Source organism: Grampus griseus (genome assembly GCF_964374135.1).
Source record: "Grampus griseus genome assembly, chromosome: 5".
NCBI lineage: Eukaryota > Metazoa > Chordata > Mammalia > Artiodactyla > Delphinidae > Grampus > Grampus griseus.
In genome coordinates this window covers 77,884,845-77,902,656 of record NC_138998.1, presented here as the reverse complement: position 1 = coordinate 77,902,656, position 17,812 = coordinate 77,884,845, and the positions used below count along the sequence as shown (strand labels likewise).

General features: G+C 39.3%; 1 protein-coding gene across 2 annotated transcripts in view; it reads right to left on the bottom strand.

Annotated features, from left to right (window-relative positions):
• Positions 1 to 17,812, bottom strand: part of GPR156 (G protein-coupled receptor 156) — a gene marked incomplete at both ends in the record, with an annotated part of 58,813 nt that overhangs the window by 15,190 nt on the left and 25,811 nt on the right. Inside the window, 4 exons of one of the 2 annotated variants that reach the window (XM_082654847.1) lie at positions 1,855 to 1,950; positions 2,952 to 3,077; positions 8,138 to 8,248; positions 8,468 to 8,603. In XM_082654847.1, the coding sequence (XP_082510973.1) occupies positions 1,855 to 1,950; positions 2,952 to 3,077; positions 8,138 to 8,248; positions 8,468 to 8,603 (469 nt within the window). The remainder of the gene's footprint in view (positions 1 to 1,854; positions 1,951 to 2,951; positions 3,078 to 8,137; positions 8,249 to 8,467; positions 8,604 to 17,812) is intronic. The other variant, XM_082654848.1, reaches the window with a different exon arrangement.

The window sequence follows — 17,812 nt, the reverse complement described above, 5'->3', positions numbered from 1 at the left end:
TTAGTAATTTAATCAAAGGCAAATAAAATTAATTCTATGATTCTGAAATGCTCAAATCTGATTCTATTAAAATGCTTTAACTCCATTAAAATTCTTTCCAAAAGTGAATCAGGTGTGAATAAAGCATCTATACACGCATGACTCGTGTCTGAGTGAATCACATCTGATATTTGTGTGTCATTCGCCCTCACTGCTGAGAAGCGTGGGGTGGCGGTCCGGGGACTTAATGTGCAAATTTGGGGTCCTCCTCAGGAGCTGCCCGAACAGGGAGCCCATGGGGGCCTGGCTCAGTCACCTTCCTGATGGCTCAGCACTCTTTCCCCTTTTTCTTTCTTTGTCCTATAGAAAGATATTGCAGTGAAATAAAATGGAAATGGGATTATATAAAAGGCAATGGAGAAAATAAATCAAGTTGACTTGCAGAGGGAGTTGCTATGGGGGAAGTGCTGAGTTTCTGTGCCGGGAAGGACGTGCTCTTCTACAGGGGCTCGAAGAATGGGAAAGGCACTGTGCTTTCAAAACTGTCTGGGGGCAGGGGTGGGCAGTGGAAGATTAATAATAAAAGCATCTAACATGTATTTAGCTCTTACTATGGGCCAGGAGTGAACGAAAACTCAACATGCATTAATCCTTTCAAAACTCAGACCCCTTCTGAGAGGATGTTATCATCATCCCCATTTCACGTATGAAGGAATCGAAGCTCAGGGAGGTCAAATGAGGTTCAGGGTCAGCTAGGAAGGGGCTGAGTCATTATTCAAACCCTGCCTGTTCTGTCATATTTTGAAACTCATTTTCTTAACCACTAGTAAGAAACTAGAGATCAAAAGCTATTCACTTCCTACCATTTTCTCTTAAAGATATTTCTATCAAAGTAATACATGCACATGGTTAAAAAGCAACATTTCCCTGTCCCAGCCCTGCCCATCCTCAGGCCTATTTCTCAGAAGCAACCACTTGAACACTTTCCTAGTGGTGAAGTGAGTCAAGTTTACCTTTAGAGGCCATCTATTTCTACAAGACCTCCTTTTCCTCTGCCAGCAATCAATCAACCAGGCCCCTCTCTCCTAATACTCAACAGGCAGCCTCCTGCCATGCAGGGCTCGCCTGTTCATTGAAACAGACCTGCCCTATGCCACTCCCCCCCTCCCCCGCCCCAAGCCAGATTCTCTGTCCCTCCAAGCTGAAAACCAGCTAACAGGATAGTTGGTTCTCCTTTAGTGCCCTGTATAGTATCCTGTACCCTCTAGAACCAATATCCTCCTTTTGCCATCTAACAGAGATAAATGAGTCGAATGATGGGAGATTCAGGGCAGTATAGGAGACACTTTGAGGCAGCTGGAACCACTCAAAGGACACCATGGATGTTCCCATTTGTCTTAGGGCCAACCATGCTTCCAATCAGAGCAAGAAAGTTAGGCAAGTGGAAGGCAGCAGGTTACCTTGACACAAATCTTGAAGAAAGACCCAAGAGGAGTAATAAGGGCACTTAAGAGAATAGGTTAAGCTGGCTAGAATGTCTCCTTATAATTCCCCTTGCAGGTAGTTGGGGAGAAAACTGGTATTGACAAATCAATGAAAAAACCAGACCAAGAAATGGGAGAAACAGTGGGTGAATTCCACATAATTTGGGGGAGGACTCAATGAGGGAGTCCAAAGATTTGGAAACGTGACCCTCAAAACAAATAGAGTACAGAAATAATAAGGGTCATGGCTTTGAGATGTATGCATCAACAGAGGTCTCTTCTGATTTCAATACTCTTTGCAGAAATCACCTCGTTAATTCCTATAATTCCTCTTTATATCCATTTTGTTGGTAACAGAGAGATAGTATCCCCAGGAGATGAAGTTACCAACCTTGCATCCCAAAACGAGAGCAATCCAGACATCAGGGTACTGGGAAGCACAGAAGTGTGTGCTAGTCAGAGAGCAGGACACGTCTCTACCTGTCACCTAGAAGGGACACAGAGTCAGGACTGAGGGCACCCACAGTTACCAGGAACACACATACACAGCAGAGCTTTGCAAACATTCTAGTTTGTGAAATCCTCTATAGCATATAATTTCTCCCTTAATATGTAAAAACTATACCATTTAGGTGACTCCATTAGAATCTAAATGAGAGTAACCATGAGTTGGAGGAAAAGACGACAAAGTTGGGCTGACATGTGGATTCTTGGTGCCAGCAGGGCTTACCCTGTTATGTGCTTTCCTACCACAGTGATTCAAGTTAGTGCATCAGCAAAATTACAAATTATTTCACATCCTCTTTCTGCTATTTGTTAACAGCTGAAACCTTCAATATTGAATCTGCACTGTCAAGATTCCCCTGTATTCCTCAGCTCCTTTGTTAGGCTGGAGATATAATGCTTCCTATTAATTGAACACTATATACTGGGCACAGTTGAGTCCTTTACCTGCATTGTTTCCCTTAATCTTCACCACAGCCCTATGAAATAGGTAGTATTATTATCTCCATTTTACCTATGAGGAAATAGAGACTTAGACAGGTTAAAAAACTTTCCCAAGGCTGGTAAGTGGTAGAGGTGGGATTTGAATTGGGGTTGACTGACTCCAAAGAACACCTCAAAATACTACCTTTACCTTTCAACAGTTAGAGTAAAGAAGCTCTCTGTAGCTGAAAACTCTCATTACTGATAAGGTGGAAGCAGAGATAACTGCCAGGCAGATCTCTGTTTGCTGCCATCTCAGCGGTTGCTGCTGGAAAACACTTGGGGCGGGAGGAGCAGTGGGAGCGGAGCAGACCCTGCAGACAAGGGGCAGGTGTTCATGGTGGCCACAGCTCCTGACTCGCCAGCCTCTTTGGGTCATTTATCTTCTCGTTGGGAGGATGTCCACACAGTGAATGCTACTGGGAGAATGACCCCCGTGTACCCACAGAAGCCAGTCCCTCCAGTTCAGGAACTAGATTCTCCAGGGATTGGGCCCCTCACCGTCATACTGACACTGAGAATCTGGAGGCACTGGATGGGATCAGTCAGCACCCACGTCATGAGCAGGATCACATCTGCTACCACCAGGGCTGCCACCAACCCCAGGAGCTGCAGGTCTTTGATTATCTGCAAAAGAGTCAAGGTCATAACTTTCCTTTGCTCACTGGCTATACAACACAGGGGCTGGAGTGTCCTATGTGCTCTGAGATAAAGGCTCCAGGGTTAACCTTCCAAAGGGGCTTCAAATCCAGCCATCAAAGATGAAACAGACACTAAACACATGCAGTGATTTCTATGTGCATATCATCATTAGCACCATTAAACATTTTCATTTGTTTGTCCCTTCCATATCCTGGCTTCTCCCACAAAGGATTCAAGGGATATTATAAAATAAATACACTATTATTTCTGTATGTTTATATAGCACATAGATAGATGTGGAAAATTTTACATAAAACTATTAACAACCATTAACCTGGAGGGTCAGACTGAGAGATGATGGTGGTGGAGGAGAGATTACTAGCATTTTCTTTAAACATATGTGAAGCATTTGACTTAATACAAAAAGAATGTGTTATTTTTGTGGTTACAAAAATAAGATTTAAAAAAATGTATGCAGCAACAGGATGAAAAATATTAAGGAAAGAGACAATAAGGAGAATTATGATGAATGCTCAGGTAAGGAGAGCACATACCATTCAAGAATTGGGGCAGAAACATGGGTCTGCATTTTTGACAACCAATGAAAAGAAGGAAGCACAACTAATTACATGATTCATGGTGTTTGTAAGATAAAAACAAATCAGTTGCTGAACCAAAATGCTCCAAACCAGTGATAAGGAGAAAATCTTCAAATCAACTAGCAAAAAATGACACAGTATGTATAGCGGAACGAAGATAAGGAAGACATCAGATTTCTCATGAGATACAAGGACAAGTGAGAAAACAGTAGAGGGAAATCTTCAACTAAAGAAAATAAAATATCAACCTAGAATCTTATATCCAGAAAAAATATCTTTCAAAAATAAAGGTGAAATAAGGACTTTTTCAGATAAACAAAAGCCAAAAGAATTCAGCATTAGCACACTTGCATGAGAATGTGAGATATCCTTGAAGTAAAAGGAAAATAATACCAGATGAATATAGGGATCTATACGAGGAAATTAAGGGCTCTGGAAATGTTAACTTCATAGAAAAATATATGATTGATATTTACTATTTAAATATCTTTAAAACATAACTGATTGTTTAAATAAAAATTAATAACAATTGTGTGGGGCTTGTAACATATGTAAAAGTAAAAAGAACACAAAGATTGGAGAGTGGGGAACTGGAAGCACACTATTGTAAATGAAATACTTATGCCATAAGTAAATGCCAATTATATAATTATACACAAACTCTTCCAGAAATTGAACTGGAGGGAATACTTCCCAATTCATTCTACAAGGCTGCCATTACCCTGTTAGAAAACCAGAAAAAGATTTTATAAGAAAAGAAAGCTGCAGAGCAACATACCTTAAGAACATGAACACAAACATTATAAACAAAATTTTATGAAAATGAATCCAACAATATAAGAGGGTAATACATAATGACCAAGTGGAGTTTGTTTCAGGAATGCAAGGTTGGTTTGAGATCCTAAAATCATTTAATGTAATTCACCATATGAGCAAGCTAAAAATGAAAAATCATACGATTAACAGATACAGAAAATACATTTGACAAAACCCAACATTAATTCTTTATAGACTCTCAGTAAAATAGGAATAGAAGGGAACTTCCACAGTTAGATAAAGGGTATCTATGATAAAACTACAGCTAACATCATTCTTAGTTTTGACTAAGATAGGATGTTTTCCCCATATGATCAAGAACAACTCAAGGATGTCTGCTCTCAGCACTTCTATTGAACACTGTACTGGTGTTTCTAGCCAGTGACATCATACAAGATTGAAAAGAAAATTTCTTTCACAGAAGATATGAATCTATATAGAAAATCTGATGGAATCTGCACAAAAGCTACTAGAACTAATAAGTAGTTTTGCAAGATTGCAGCATGTAAGATCAGCTTACAAAAATCAATTGTATTTCTATATATTAGCAACAAAAAATTGGAAAGTGAAATAAAAAACAGTAACATGTATAATAGCATAAAAAATAAAATACTTAGGAATAAATTTGATAAAAGATATGAAAGACCTCCACTGAAAACTACAAAAAAATTGCTGAGAGAAATTAGAAAAGACCTAAATATATGAAGAATTATACTGTGTTCATGGGTTAAAAGACACAACATTGTTAAGAAATCAGGTCTCCACAATTTGATCTACAGATTCAACACAGCCTCAATCAAAATCTCAGCAAAAAATTCACAGAAATTGGCAAACTGATTAAAAAATTCATATGGAAATTCAAAGGACCTAGATTAGCCAAAACAACACTGAAAGAGAAGAACTAATACTCCTTGACTCAAGATTTAACATAGGACTTCCCTGGTGGCACAGTGGTCAAGAATCCGCCTGCCAATGCAGGGGACACAGGTTTGAGCCCTGGTCTAGGAAGATCCCACATGCCACAGAGCAACTAAGCCCGTGCGCCACAACTACTGAGCCTGCGTGCCACAACTACTGAAGCCCATGCACCTAGAGCCTGTGCTCCGCAACAAGAGAAGCCACCGCAATGAAAAGCCTATGCACCACAATGAAGAGTAGCCCCCGCTTGCCACAACTACAGAAAGCCCGTGCGCAGCAATGAAGACCCAACACAGCCAAAAATAAATTAAAAAAAAAAATGATTTAACATAAAGCTACAGTAATATGGTATTGGTGTCAAAATAAACAATGACATCAATGAAACAGATTCAACAAAGGTGCAAAGGTAATTCAGTGAAGAAGTGACACTCTTTTCAACAAATGGTGTCAGAACAATTGGATATCCATATATAAAAAATGAACTTCAATCCACAGATCACATCATATTTCAAAATTAACTCAAAATAAATCATAGACCTAAATGTAAAAACAAAAACTCTTAAAACGTCTAGAAGGAAACATAGGAGAAAAACTTTTGGGGCCTTGGGTTAGGCAAAAGTTTCTTAGATCTGATACCAAAAACATGATCCATTAAAGAACAAAGTAGTAAACTGGACTTCATCAGAATTAGAAACATCTTCTTTGTGAAAGACATTCTTAAGTGAATGAAAAGTCACAAACTGGAAGAAAATCTTTATTTGATAAAGGACTGTATCTGGAATATAAAAAGAACCCTCAAAACGCAATAATAAGAAAAAATTAAATTAAAAAATAGGTGAGAGATTTGAGCAGATACTTCACCAAAGAAGGTATATAGATGGCAAATAAGCATATAAAAAGATGCTCAACACTGAATCAGGGAAATGCAAATTAAAACACAATGAGAATCTACCATACATACCTATTAGAATGATCAACGTGAAAATGACCAACCAAGTCTAATGTTGGGAAGGATGTGGAGGAAAGGGACTCATACACTTTTGGTGGGAATGTAAAATGGTACAACCACTTTGGAAAACAGTCATGAAATTTCTTTAAAAGGTAAACATATACCTACCATATGATCCAATCATTCTACGCTTAGGTTTTTTTTTTTTTTTTTTTTGCGGTACGCGGGCCTCTTACTGCTGGGCCTCTTGCGTTGTGGAGCACAGGCTCCAGACGCGCAGGCTCAGTGGCCATGGCTCACGGGCCCAGCCGCTCTACGGCATGTGGGATCTTCCTGGACCGGGGCACGAACCCGTGTCCCCCGCATCAGTAGGCGGACTCTCAACCACTGTGCCACCAGGGAAGCCCCTAGGCTTAGGTTTTTAACCAAGAGAAATGAAAGCATATGTCTACACAAAGACTTGTACACAAACATTCATAGCAGTTTTATTTTTAATAGCCCCAAACTGGAAACAAACCCAAACATCCATCAATAGGTGAATGTATAAACCAACTGTAGTTACATCTACACATTGGAAAATTACTTAGCAATAAAAAGAAAAGAACCACTGATGCAAGTAACAACATAGATGAATCTCAAAATAATTATGCCAAGTAAAAGAAAGATAAAAAAATACATACTATATAATTCCATTTATATAAAATTCTGGAAAATGCAAACTAATCTATAGTAACAGAAAGCAGGTCAATGGTTGCCTGGGGACAGGGACAGGGGATGTAAGAATTGGACAGGAGAGGGAGATGACAAGGGTGCATGAGGAAACTTGTAGATAATATCCCACATTTCACAGTGTACACATATGTCAAAACATATCAAACAGTAAATATGTGCAGTTCATTGGATGTCAATTATACCTCAATAAAGCTATTTTTAAAAAAAGGAATTAGTGTTCTAGAGGGATGAATGAACTTACTGTCCTTTAGGCAAACTTTTTCATATGTATGGTTACTCACAGTGGAGCTTTTGATAAATATGCACCACAATTTAATAATGTTTGCTAAAAAAAAAAAGTCTTGTCAGTCCAGAGAAGTAAACTCCAACTGAGTAATATGTTAGGTCTGGGCAGGGCCTACATAGACAAAGGGTTTGATGATCAGGCTTTGAGGTGTGGGCAGCTCTATCAGGAAACCTGATAAAATGGGGGAATGTGGTTAGGATGACACCTGATGTCAGGCACATGTAGGTGGTCTGGCTGCCACATAGCTTCTAGGGTTGATTCTGTCTGCTGAAATGGGTATGCTCTTCCTTGCTCACTGCTCCAGGCTCATCCTTCTTAGTGCAGAGAACGGCCTTCTTAAATGGAAAAGAATCAGGCTCCAGAGAGGGAAATAACTGCTTATCTGCTATAGCTTCTCTGTAATCACTCTCCCTCTGTCCACTTTCAGCTCACACCTGTGCCAAGCAACAGCCTCTCTGGGCATCTTGCTCTCCCTCAAACTGGTGCCAGATATGGGCCAGCTCACACATCCCCCAGAGCAGTACCGGGGCCTGGGGTGCATATGAAGCAGAACCTTTGTTTAAAGACCTATATCCCAATAGCACTGACACCGGCCATGTGACTCCAAGGTTTGAAGTAAGGAGCAGGAACTTCAGGTCATCATAAAAGGGCCAGACCCAGTAATCTGGCACAAGTTTCTCTAGCTTTTAACCAGTAGTAGAGCTGCTGTCTGTGATCAAGCACTGTGTACTTGTTGCCTACTCACCACTCTCTTGTCTGGAACCCTCTGGGTAAACACCTTGTAGAGTCGCCAGCTCTTTCCCAGAATGGGGCCAAACACAAGGGAGGTCCCAATGCACAACACGGACAGTCTTACCTATAGGCGGAAAGGGACAGAAGCAAGAGGCAGGGGAGAATCCTTTGTGGTTCTCCATACATTCTGATCTGTAAAGCCTCAGTCCACAGAGGACCTGGGGCAGAAAGTGGACCTCACTGACTCAGCGTTCCAGGGATTGCCTCTGAAAGTGCCTACAGCAAGGATAAATGTAACCACCACCCGCATCATATTCAAAACAAAATTGAAGACTTCACCTACCTGAATGAGAGTTTCCATTGACCTTCCTGCTAAAGCACCTTGATGGTGAATCCCAAAGAGGTAAGCGCTACTGTAAGTCAGACAACTGCCCAATAAGGTCACAATGTTCAGATTGGGACTGGACATCTTCACAATCCTATAGGAAACCAGGAAGAAAGACACCTACAGTCATGTCATTTGCCCTGGGAGTGGGCCAGAATAATCTCCAATGCAGCCTCAGAGTAAAAGGCCATAGGGAAGAAACCACTTTACAAATCTGTGAAAAATTTAAATAAAAATTTTTAAAAATTAAATAAATATGACTTATTTATTTTCAAAAAGAACTAAATTCTGGTATTTCTTGCTTGTATAACTCCAAGTCTTTTAAAAGAAGGTCACTTCCTAAAAACAGGTGGTATCAGAGAGGAGTTAGCATTTTTCCATGAAGTTTATGGTTGCTAAGAGACTGCTCTATGGCCTAGTGAATAAATAACTAGCAGGTAGATACCTAAAGAGATACAGTTTGGAGCCTTTAAAAATGCGTTGTAAGGTAAACTACTATTTGAAAAAAACAGACAAAGATACCACAAAAAAAGAAAATTACAGGCCAATATCACTAATAAACATAGACTCAAAAATCCTCAACAAAACATTAGCAAATCGAATCCATCAATACTTTAAAAGGATCATACACCATGATCAAGGGGGATTTATCCCAGGGATTTTTCAATATCTGCAAATCCATCAGTGTGATACACCACACCAACAAACTGAAGAATAATAACCATAGGATCATCTTAATAGATGCAGAAAAAGCTTTTGATAAAATCCAACAGCCATTTATGATAAAAACTCTCCAGAAAGTGGGCATAGAGGGAACCTACCTCAACATAATAAAGGCCATATATGACAAACCCACAGCTAACATCATACTCAGGGGTGAAAAGCTGAAAGCATTTCCTCTAAGATCAGACAAGGATGGCCACTCTCACCACTTTTATTCAACATACTTTTGGAAGTCCTAGCCACAGCAATCAGAGAAGAAAAACAAATAAAAGGAATCCAAGTTGGAAAAGAAGAAATAAAACTGTCACTGTTTGCAGATGACATGTTACTCTACATAGAAAATCCTAAAGATACTACCAGAAAACTACTAGAGCTCATCAATGATTTTGGTAAAGTTGCAGGATACAGAATTAATACACAGAAATCTATTACATTTCTATACACTAACAATGAAAGATAAGAAAGAAAAATTAAGGAAACAATCCCATTTACCATTGCATCAAAAAGAATAAAATATCTAGGAATAAGCCTACCTAAGAAGGCAAAAGACATGTACTCCAAAAACTATAAGACACTGATGAAAGAAATCAAAGATGACACAAACAAATAGAAAGATGTACTGTGTTCTTGGACTGGCAGAATCAATATTGTCAAAATGACTATACTACCCGAGGCAGTCTACAGATTTAATGCAATCCCTATCAAATCACCAATGGCATTTTTCACAGAACTAGAAATTTTTTTTTTAAATCTGTATGGAAACACGGAAGACCCTGAATAGCCAAAGCAATCTCGAGAAAGAAAAATGGAGCTGAAGGAATCAGGCTCCCTGACTTTAGACCATACTACAAAGCTATGGTCCTCAAAACAGTATGATACTGGCACAAAAACAGAAATATAGATCAATGGGACAGGATAGAAAGCTCAGAAATAAACCCACACACATATGGTCAATTAATGACATGACAGAGGAGGCAAGAATATACAATGGATATACACCCTCTTCAATGGGTGATGCTAGGAAAACTGGACAGCTACATGTAAAAGAATGAAATTAGAACATTCTCTAACACCATACACAAAAATAAACTCAAAATGGATTAAAGACCTAAATGTAAAACCGAGTATCATAAAACTCCTCAAGGAAAACATAGAACACTCTTTGACTTAAATCACAGCAATATCTTTTTGCATCCATCTCCTAGAGTAATGGAAAGAAAAAGAAAAGGAAACAAATGGGATCAAATTAAACTTAAATGGTTTTTCACAACAAAGGAAACCATAAACAAAACAAAAAAGACAACCTACAGAATGGGAGGAAATATTTGCACATGATGCGACCAACAAGGGATTAATCTCCAAACTATACAAATACCTCATACGGATCAATAACAACAACAACAACAAAAACCAAACAACACAATAAAAAAATGGGCAGAAGATCTAAATAGACATTTCTCTAGAGAAGACATACAGATGGCCAAAAGGCACATGAAAAGATGCTCAACATCACTAATTCTTAGAGAAATGCAAATCAAAACTACAATGAGGTTATCACCTCACATCAGTCAGAACGGCTATCACCAAAAAGTCTACAAATAATAAATGCTGGAGAGGGTATGGAGAAAAAGGAACCCTCCTACAGTTGGTGAGAATGTAAATTGATACAGCCACTATGGAGAACAGTATGGAGGTTCCTTAAAAAACTAAAAATAGAGCTACCATATGATCCTGCAATACCACTCCTGGGCATATATCTGGAGAAAACCATAATTTGAAAAGATACATGCACCCCAGTGCTCACTGCAGCACTATTTACAATAGCCAGGACATGGAAGCAACCTAAATTTCCATTGGCAGGTGAATGGATAAAGAAGATGTGGTATGTATATACGACGGAATGTTAGTCAGCCATAAAAAAGAATGAAGTAATGCCATTTGCAGCAACATGGCTGGACCTGGATTATCATACTAAGTGAAGTAAACCAGACAGAGAAAGACAAATATCATATGATATCACTTATATATGGAATCCAATTAAAAATGATGCAAACGAACTTATACACAAAACAGAAATAGACCCACAGACATAGAAAACAAATTTATGGTTACCAAAAGGGAAAGGTGGGGAGGGATGAATTAGGGGTTTGGGATTAGCATATACATACTACTATATATAAAACAGATAACCAACAAGGACCTACTGTATAGCATAGAGATCTATACTCAATATTTTGTGATAACCTATAAGGGAAAAGAATCTGGAAAAGAATATATATAATACATATATTAATATATACATGTATGTATAACTGAATCACTTTGCTGTACACCTGAAACTAACACAACACTGTAAATCAACTATACCTTAATAAAAAAATAAAATTAAAAAATAAAATAAAATGAGCTGTAAGGTAAACTACTTTTTGACAAAACTTTGGGGAATTTTTCATCCACTATTTACTTTATTTGACATGTAAATTGTTTTCCTCTCTCTGTTTGACCAAGAGAGGAAGAGAAAGCAGGGATTGAAAGCAGGAAATTTGGGAAAGGTTGTTTCTTAAGTGATTTTTAAATGAGGTTATAGAACACTTTGAAGATTATAGGGAAATGTGGACAATCACGGTCTGACAAATCCTGGGCACCAGTAGAGGCCTGGGACAAGGCAGAAATGTGTTAATTGGTTAACCTAAGGAGAAAAGCAGGTTTACATTGGACTGTGATTGATAACAATTAAGAAATAAAAATAACTAGTAACAGTTAAGAAGTAATGTAACTGTACTTAAGAGTTTTAGTCTAAATAGTGTATTCTGCATAAATGCAATATTTATATAACTAGTCATTTGGTAATTATATATTTATTTTTTTCTTAAACTCACCTACATTTTCTTTAATTAATTAATTAATTATGGCTGCATTGGGTCTTTGTTGCTACGCGCGGGCTTTCTCTAGCTGCAGCAAGCGGGGGCTACTCTTCATTGTGGCATGTGGGCTCCTCATCGCGGTGGCTTCTCTTGTTGTGGAGCACGGGCTCTAGGCGTGTGGGCTTCAGTAGTTGTGGCACACGAGCTCAGTAGTTGTGGCTCGCGGGCTCTAGAGCGCAGGCTCAGTAGTTGTGGTGCACGAGCTTAGCTGCTCCACGGGATCTAAGGGAAGATGTGGCATCTTCCTGGACCAGGGCTCAAACCCGTGTCCCCTGCACTGGCAGGCGGATTCTTAACCACTGCGCCACCAGGGAAGTTCCCTATATGTTTATTTTTAAATAGTAACAAAGGGGGAAAGCATTCTTATCTATGTACCTGGATTACCTGGCTGACCACCTTAAAGGCCAGAGCGAAGGCAAAACCAGCTACTTAATACAGCCTACTTTAAAGACAGGCAACGTACCTAGGAGGCATTAAACAAACAGTTTGGCAGTGCTGTACTTAGAACCATCACAACCACCATAGGCCCAGCTTGAGTACTTCACAGCCGGCAACATAATTACGTCCACACATACAAGAACACCAAACCTCTGCCTGCGACTCAGGCCCCAAGTACAGTCACCGTAAGCCAATGAGTCCAGCTGAGCCTTACCTAGTCTTGGAGCAAAAATCTTGATTTTTTTCTCTTCCTCTAAAAGTGAGAACAACTGCCTTGTAAAATGGGGATAATAATAATACACGCTCCTCTCCTGCCCAAACCAAAGAGTTGTGAGGATTCAAAGGGGCAATGTAGCCAAGTGTGTGGCACAGAGCCCAGCATGTAGCAAGCATGTTGCAAGCATGTTGCAAGCATGTTGCCAACACAGCTGATGATACTGTTAACCTCATCATCTTCCAGGCTTTAGAAACCTGGGAATCACCTTTTCCCTCTTCCTTTTCCTTCTCCACCTCTACCCAATCAATTGCCAATTTCTTTCACTTGTTATTTCAAAATCTCTCTGAGCTATCCCTCACTCTCCATTCCTGCTACCACATTTATCCAGGATACAGTCGTGTTAGGAGAAATGGAACTGGAGTCGGTATGAGATGGGAATCCTGGCTCAGCCAGTCACAGCTGTGTGACTTTCATCGCCTCATTTAACTAGTCTAGGTTCCTGCTTCCTCATTTGTGAAATGAAGATAATATCTTCTTTTGTATCCACCCACAGGGTACTGTGAGGATCAAATGAGGTGTGTGCTAAAACTCTTTGAATACTCTAAGGCGATGCAAAAATGTTAATCTTTAGATTTTTTGGTGTAAGCTTCAGCTCTCTGTAACACCAGTTTTTCCCTGTCCTAATACATCTTGCGTATTACTTTCACACTTATTTTCTTTTTTTTTTTTAACATCTTTATTGGGGTATAATTACTTTACAATGGTGTGTTAGTTTCTGCTTTATAACAAAGTGAATCAGTTATACATATACATATGTTCCCATATCTCTTCCCTCTTGCGTCTCCCTCCCTCCCACCCTCCCTATCCCACCCTCCCTATCCCACCCCTCCAGGCTGTCACAAAGCACCGAGCCAATATCCCTGTGCCATGCGGCTGCTTCCCACTAGCTATCTACCTTACTACGTTTGTTAGTGTGTATATGTCCATGACTCTCTCTCGCCCCGTCACACTTATTTTCTTAAAATACCACCTTCATCACTTACCAAGAGAGCTACATGTATAAAGAACAATTTTCTATTGTTTACCTTAAGTCTCCTGTATCCCCATTTAAGATTTAGCCCTATCCTACCTATCCACTTCTTCCTTCAGGATTGCTTCCTCAGTCATCATGTCTTCAAACTGTGGGCTTAGAGTAATCTTCCCTAGTTTCTTTGTCTCTTCCCATAAGAAGGGGAAATATGTGCTGAATATTGACTACCAAAATAACAATGATTATCAGCAGCTTTGCAAAGCATTTGTTAAGAAAAGTATACATTAGAGAGACCAGTGCTGACACTGATTTAGAAAAGAGGGCACCGCTGAGCAGGACTGGCCACTCAGTGCAGCCAGAAGCTTGGGCGGTGGTAAAACCACTGGGTGGGATCCTGCAGGACCAAGAACTGAGGCTGTTCTTCCCCGTGGCCTCTCACAAGCTCCTAGGCATCAGCTATGAATATCTGATGATGAGGTTCTCACCAAGCAAATGCCCAGTTTCACAGCCACACGTCTGTGTTGTCTAGATCACTGATGGGTAGGTTTCTTTCTTAACTCCTCTCTGGACCATTTTATTTGAACACCACTGTACAATCAGGTCTCCTTTGTGTAATTCAGTACTGCATGAATCCTGATTTAGAATTCCTCCCCCTCCTGATTTAGTTAGGAGGAACTCAATTTAGTTTTTTTAAAAAACAAAATATACATTACATAGTCTTCACATCTCAGAAGTTGATGCAAATTAATTTTCAAATGGACATGTTATGGACTTATATATGTATGTTTTGATATTTTTCCTAAACAATGATACTGAAAACTTGCCTCAGAAAAAAAAATGAATAGAAGATGATTTACCTATTGTGTTTGGCCAAGTTAACACCTGGGAAGTCACTGAAAGGTGAATCATCTCCAATTCAGCAGGTGAATTATGTAAGTCTGGAGAATGTCTTTGCTACTTTGATAGGAATTCAAACACCTATGTCATTTATATTTTTCTATTGAACTAAAAGATGAAGACTGCATATGCTGAGTATTTTAATAACCACAAACATAATTTCTACAAGGGAAGAAGATTTAAATATTATCTACTTATAAATAGCTAGGCCCATCTAGATTACTTGTGTTTCATTTATGAAGAGACAAAAAGCCCAGACTGGGTTACTGACAGTCAGAAACAAGGTGGCATTTTTTTTAAAAAAGGATTTTATAGCTACCTCATTATCTTTTTTACTTCATTTACTGATTGGCAATATAAGGCAAGAGTTTTCTTGATTTCTCTCTTCTCAAGTAAGGTTTCAGTACATAGAGATAAATATCCATCTATATCTGCAGAACCTATATAAACCTGTATTATCATTTCGAAGTCTTTAATGAATTCAGATGCATAAATGACATCTAACAGTATGATGTTTTAAAAATCTTTATCAAATATCAGTTTCTGAACTTGGTCTTTCATTATACTTGGAGTTATAGAGACACTGGTATCCTGTTGTTTCTTCTTAATGATGTTAAGGACAGAGTTTGGAAACATAGCCTGTGAATGGGGCTGAGGGTACTTCTTGGCTTGCTGTTACTATTAGAAAACTTTCCTAAAATGTCACAGGGCCATGCTTTCTAAAATGCTACATGAGTCGATAGAAATAGTATCATTGAGCTTTAAACATATCTAAAAACATACCCAAAAAGCTTTTTAATAAAACAATTAAGATTAAATTGTGAAATTTATTGAATTTCTTTTTCAGTCCACTGTTTTTGATCCACACTACAATGGGATTATAAATCTAACTCATCTGGATATGTTCCAAACAGTTTTATCATAATTTTGTCTGGTGTGTTTCAGCAAATGTGATCATTTATCATTTTGCTTATTTCTAATGTATTAAGTTCAATTCAAATTCTGAACACCTCAAACTAATATTTGTGTGACCTGTAGCTATTTATATTCAAACTCTGTATTTTAAGGGTGAGAGCAGCCTGGCGCTCCTTCTTCCTCTCCTGCCTGGGCCACCATCCTAGGAGACCGTCCTAGGAGATTTCATTAACCTTTCAACTTCCAGAGTTTAAATTCTTTAATCATAACAACTTCACTTTATTCCACTTTCAGACACCCTGGGTCACACCCTGGGTCTTATGATCATTCAGAATGGTTCCACTTCAGAAAATTTAAACGCCAATATCTTTGATTTCAATGCATCCAAAATGTAACTCCTGGTCTCCCCCCTCAACCTGTTCTTACATCCTTCCTCAGTTCAGATAATGGCAACTTCATCTTTATATTTGCTTGGACCAAAAATCGTGGAGTCATACTTGACTCTAGCTCACCTCCCACATCCAATCTGTCATGAAATCCTATTGGCTCTATCCTTAAAACACATCCAGAATCCAACTACTTCTCACCACCTCTGCTGCCATCACCCTGATCAAAGTCTGACTTTGCATTTCTCATTTGGATTATTACACTAGCCTCCTAACTGGTCTCCCTGCTTCTACTCTGGACCCTCCCGACTTCTATTTTCAACATAGCAGCCACAGTGATCATGTCACTTCTCTGCTCAGAACCCTGCAATGGCTTTCTATCTCACTCGAAAAAAGCCAAAGTCTTTACCAGGGTCTACAGTGCTTACACATTTGGGTCCCCGTTATCTCTCTACCTCATTTCCTACTTCTTCCCCTCGCCCACTCCACTCCACACACCTCCTTGCTATTTCATGAAAACACCAGGTGCTCTCACACTTCAGGGCTTTAAAGTGGCTGTGCTCCCTGCCTGGAATATTTTAATTCACATATGTGCATGGTTCATTCCCTCTCTCCCTTCATATCTTTATTCAAATGTTACCCTCTCAACCAGGGCTATGATGACAATCCCACTTAAAATCACACTCTTCCACTAGATACTAAATCCTTATTACTCCACACTATTCTCTCCATCCCCATCCCACCATAGTACTTGTTACCTCTAACATGTTACATAATTTACATATTTATTATTCTTGTTGTTTATTGTCTTCTCCTGCCAATTAGAATTGTTCATGATGTACTCCCAGCACTATAACACTACCTCACATATTAAAATCACTCAATAAATTTTGCTGTACAGCAGAAACTAACACAACATTGTAAAGCAACTATACTCCAATAAAAATTAATTGAAAAAATCACCCAATAAATGCTTGATGAATGAATGAATGAGTCTCCTATCCTCAGCCCTCTACTCTCATAGGCTTACATCTAATACACTTGCCCACTGACAACCTCCAGACCTTCAGTTCCTTGGTTCTTTAGCTTTCTCACAGTCTCTCTTCCTTCCTCTACTCAATTTCAAACCTCTGGTTGGTTATTGGGACTGTTCTCTCAACAACACCCAATTCCCTTTCCAAACAGGCCCTTTTGTTGCACCTGCTCGACAAAACTCGCATCAAAAGTTCAATCCATTGATGTTACTCAGCCATAAAAAGAATGAAATATTGCCATTTGCAGCAACGTGGGTGGACCTAGAGATTATCATACTAAGTGAAGTAAGTCAGACAGAGACAAATATCATATGATAAATATGTGGAATCCAAAAAAATAATACAAATCAGGGCTTCCCTGGTGGCGCAGTGGTTGAGAATCCGCCTGCCGATGCAGGGGACACGGGTTCGTGCCCCGGTCCGGGAGGATCCCACATGCCGCGGAGCGTCTGGGCCCGTGAGCCATGGCCGCTGAGCCTGCGCGTCCGGAGCCTGTGCTCCGCAACGGGAGGGGCCACAACGGTGAGAGGCCCGCGTACCACAAATAATAATAATAATAATACAAATCAACATATTTACAAAACAGACTCACAGACATAGAAAACTTATGGTTACCAAAGGGGAAGCGGGGGAGGGATAAATTAGGAGTATGGGATTAACAGATACACGCCACTATATACAAAACAGATAAACAAGGATTTACTGTACAGCATAGGGAACTGTATTCAGTATCTTGTAA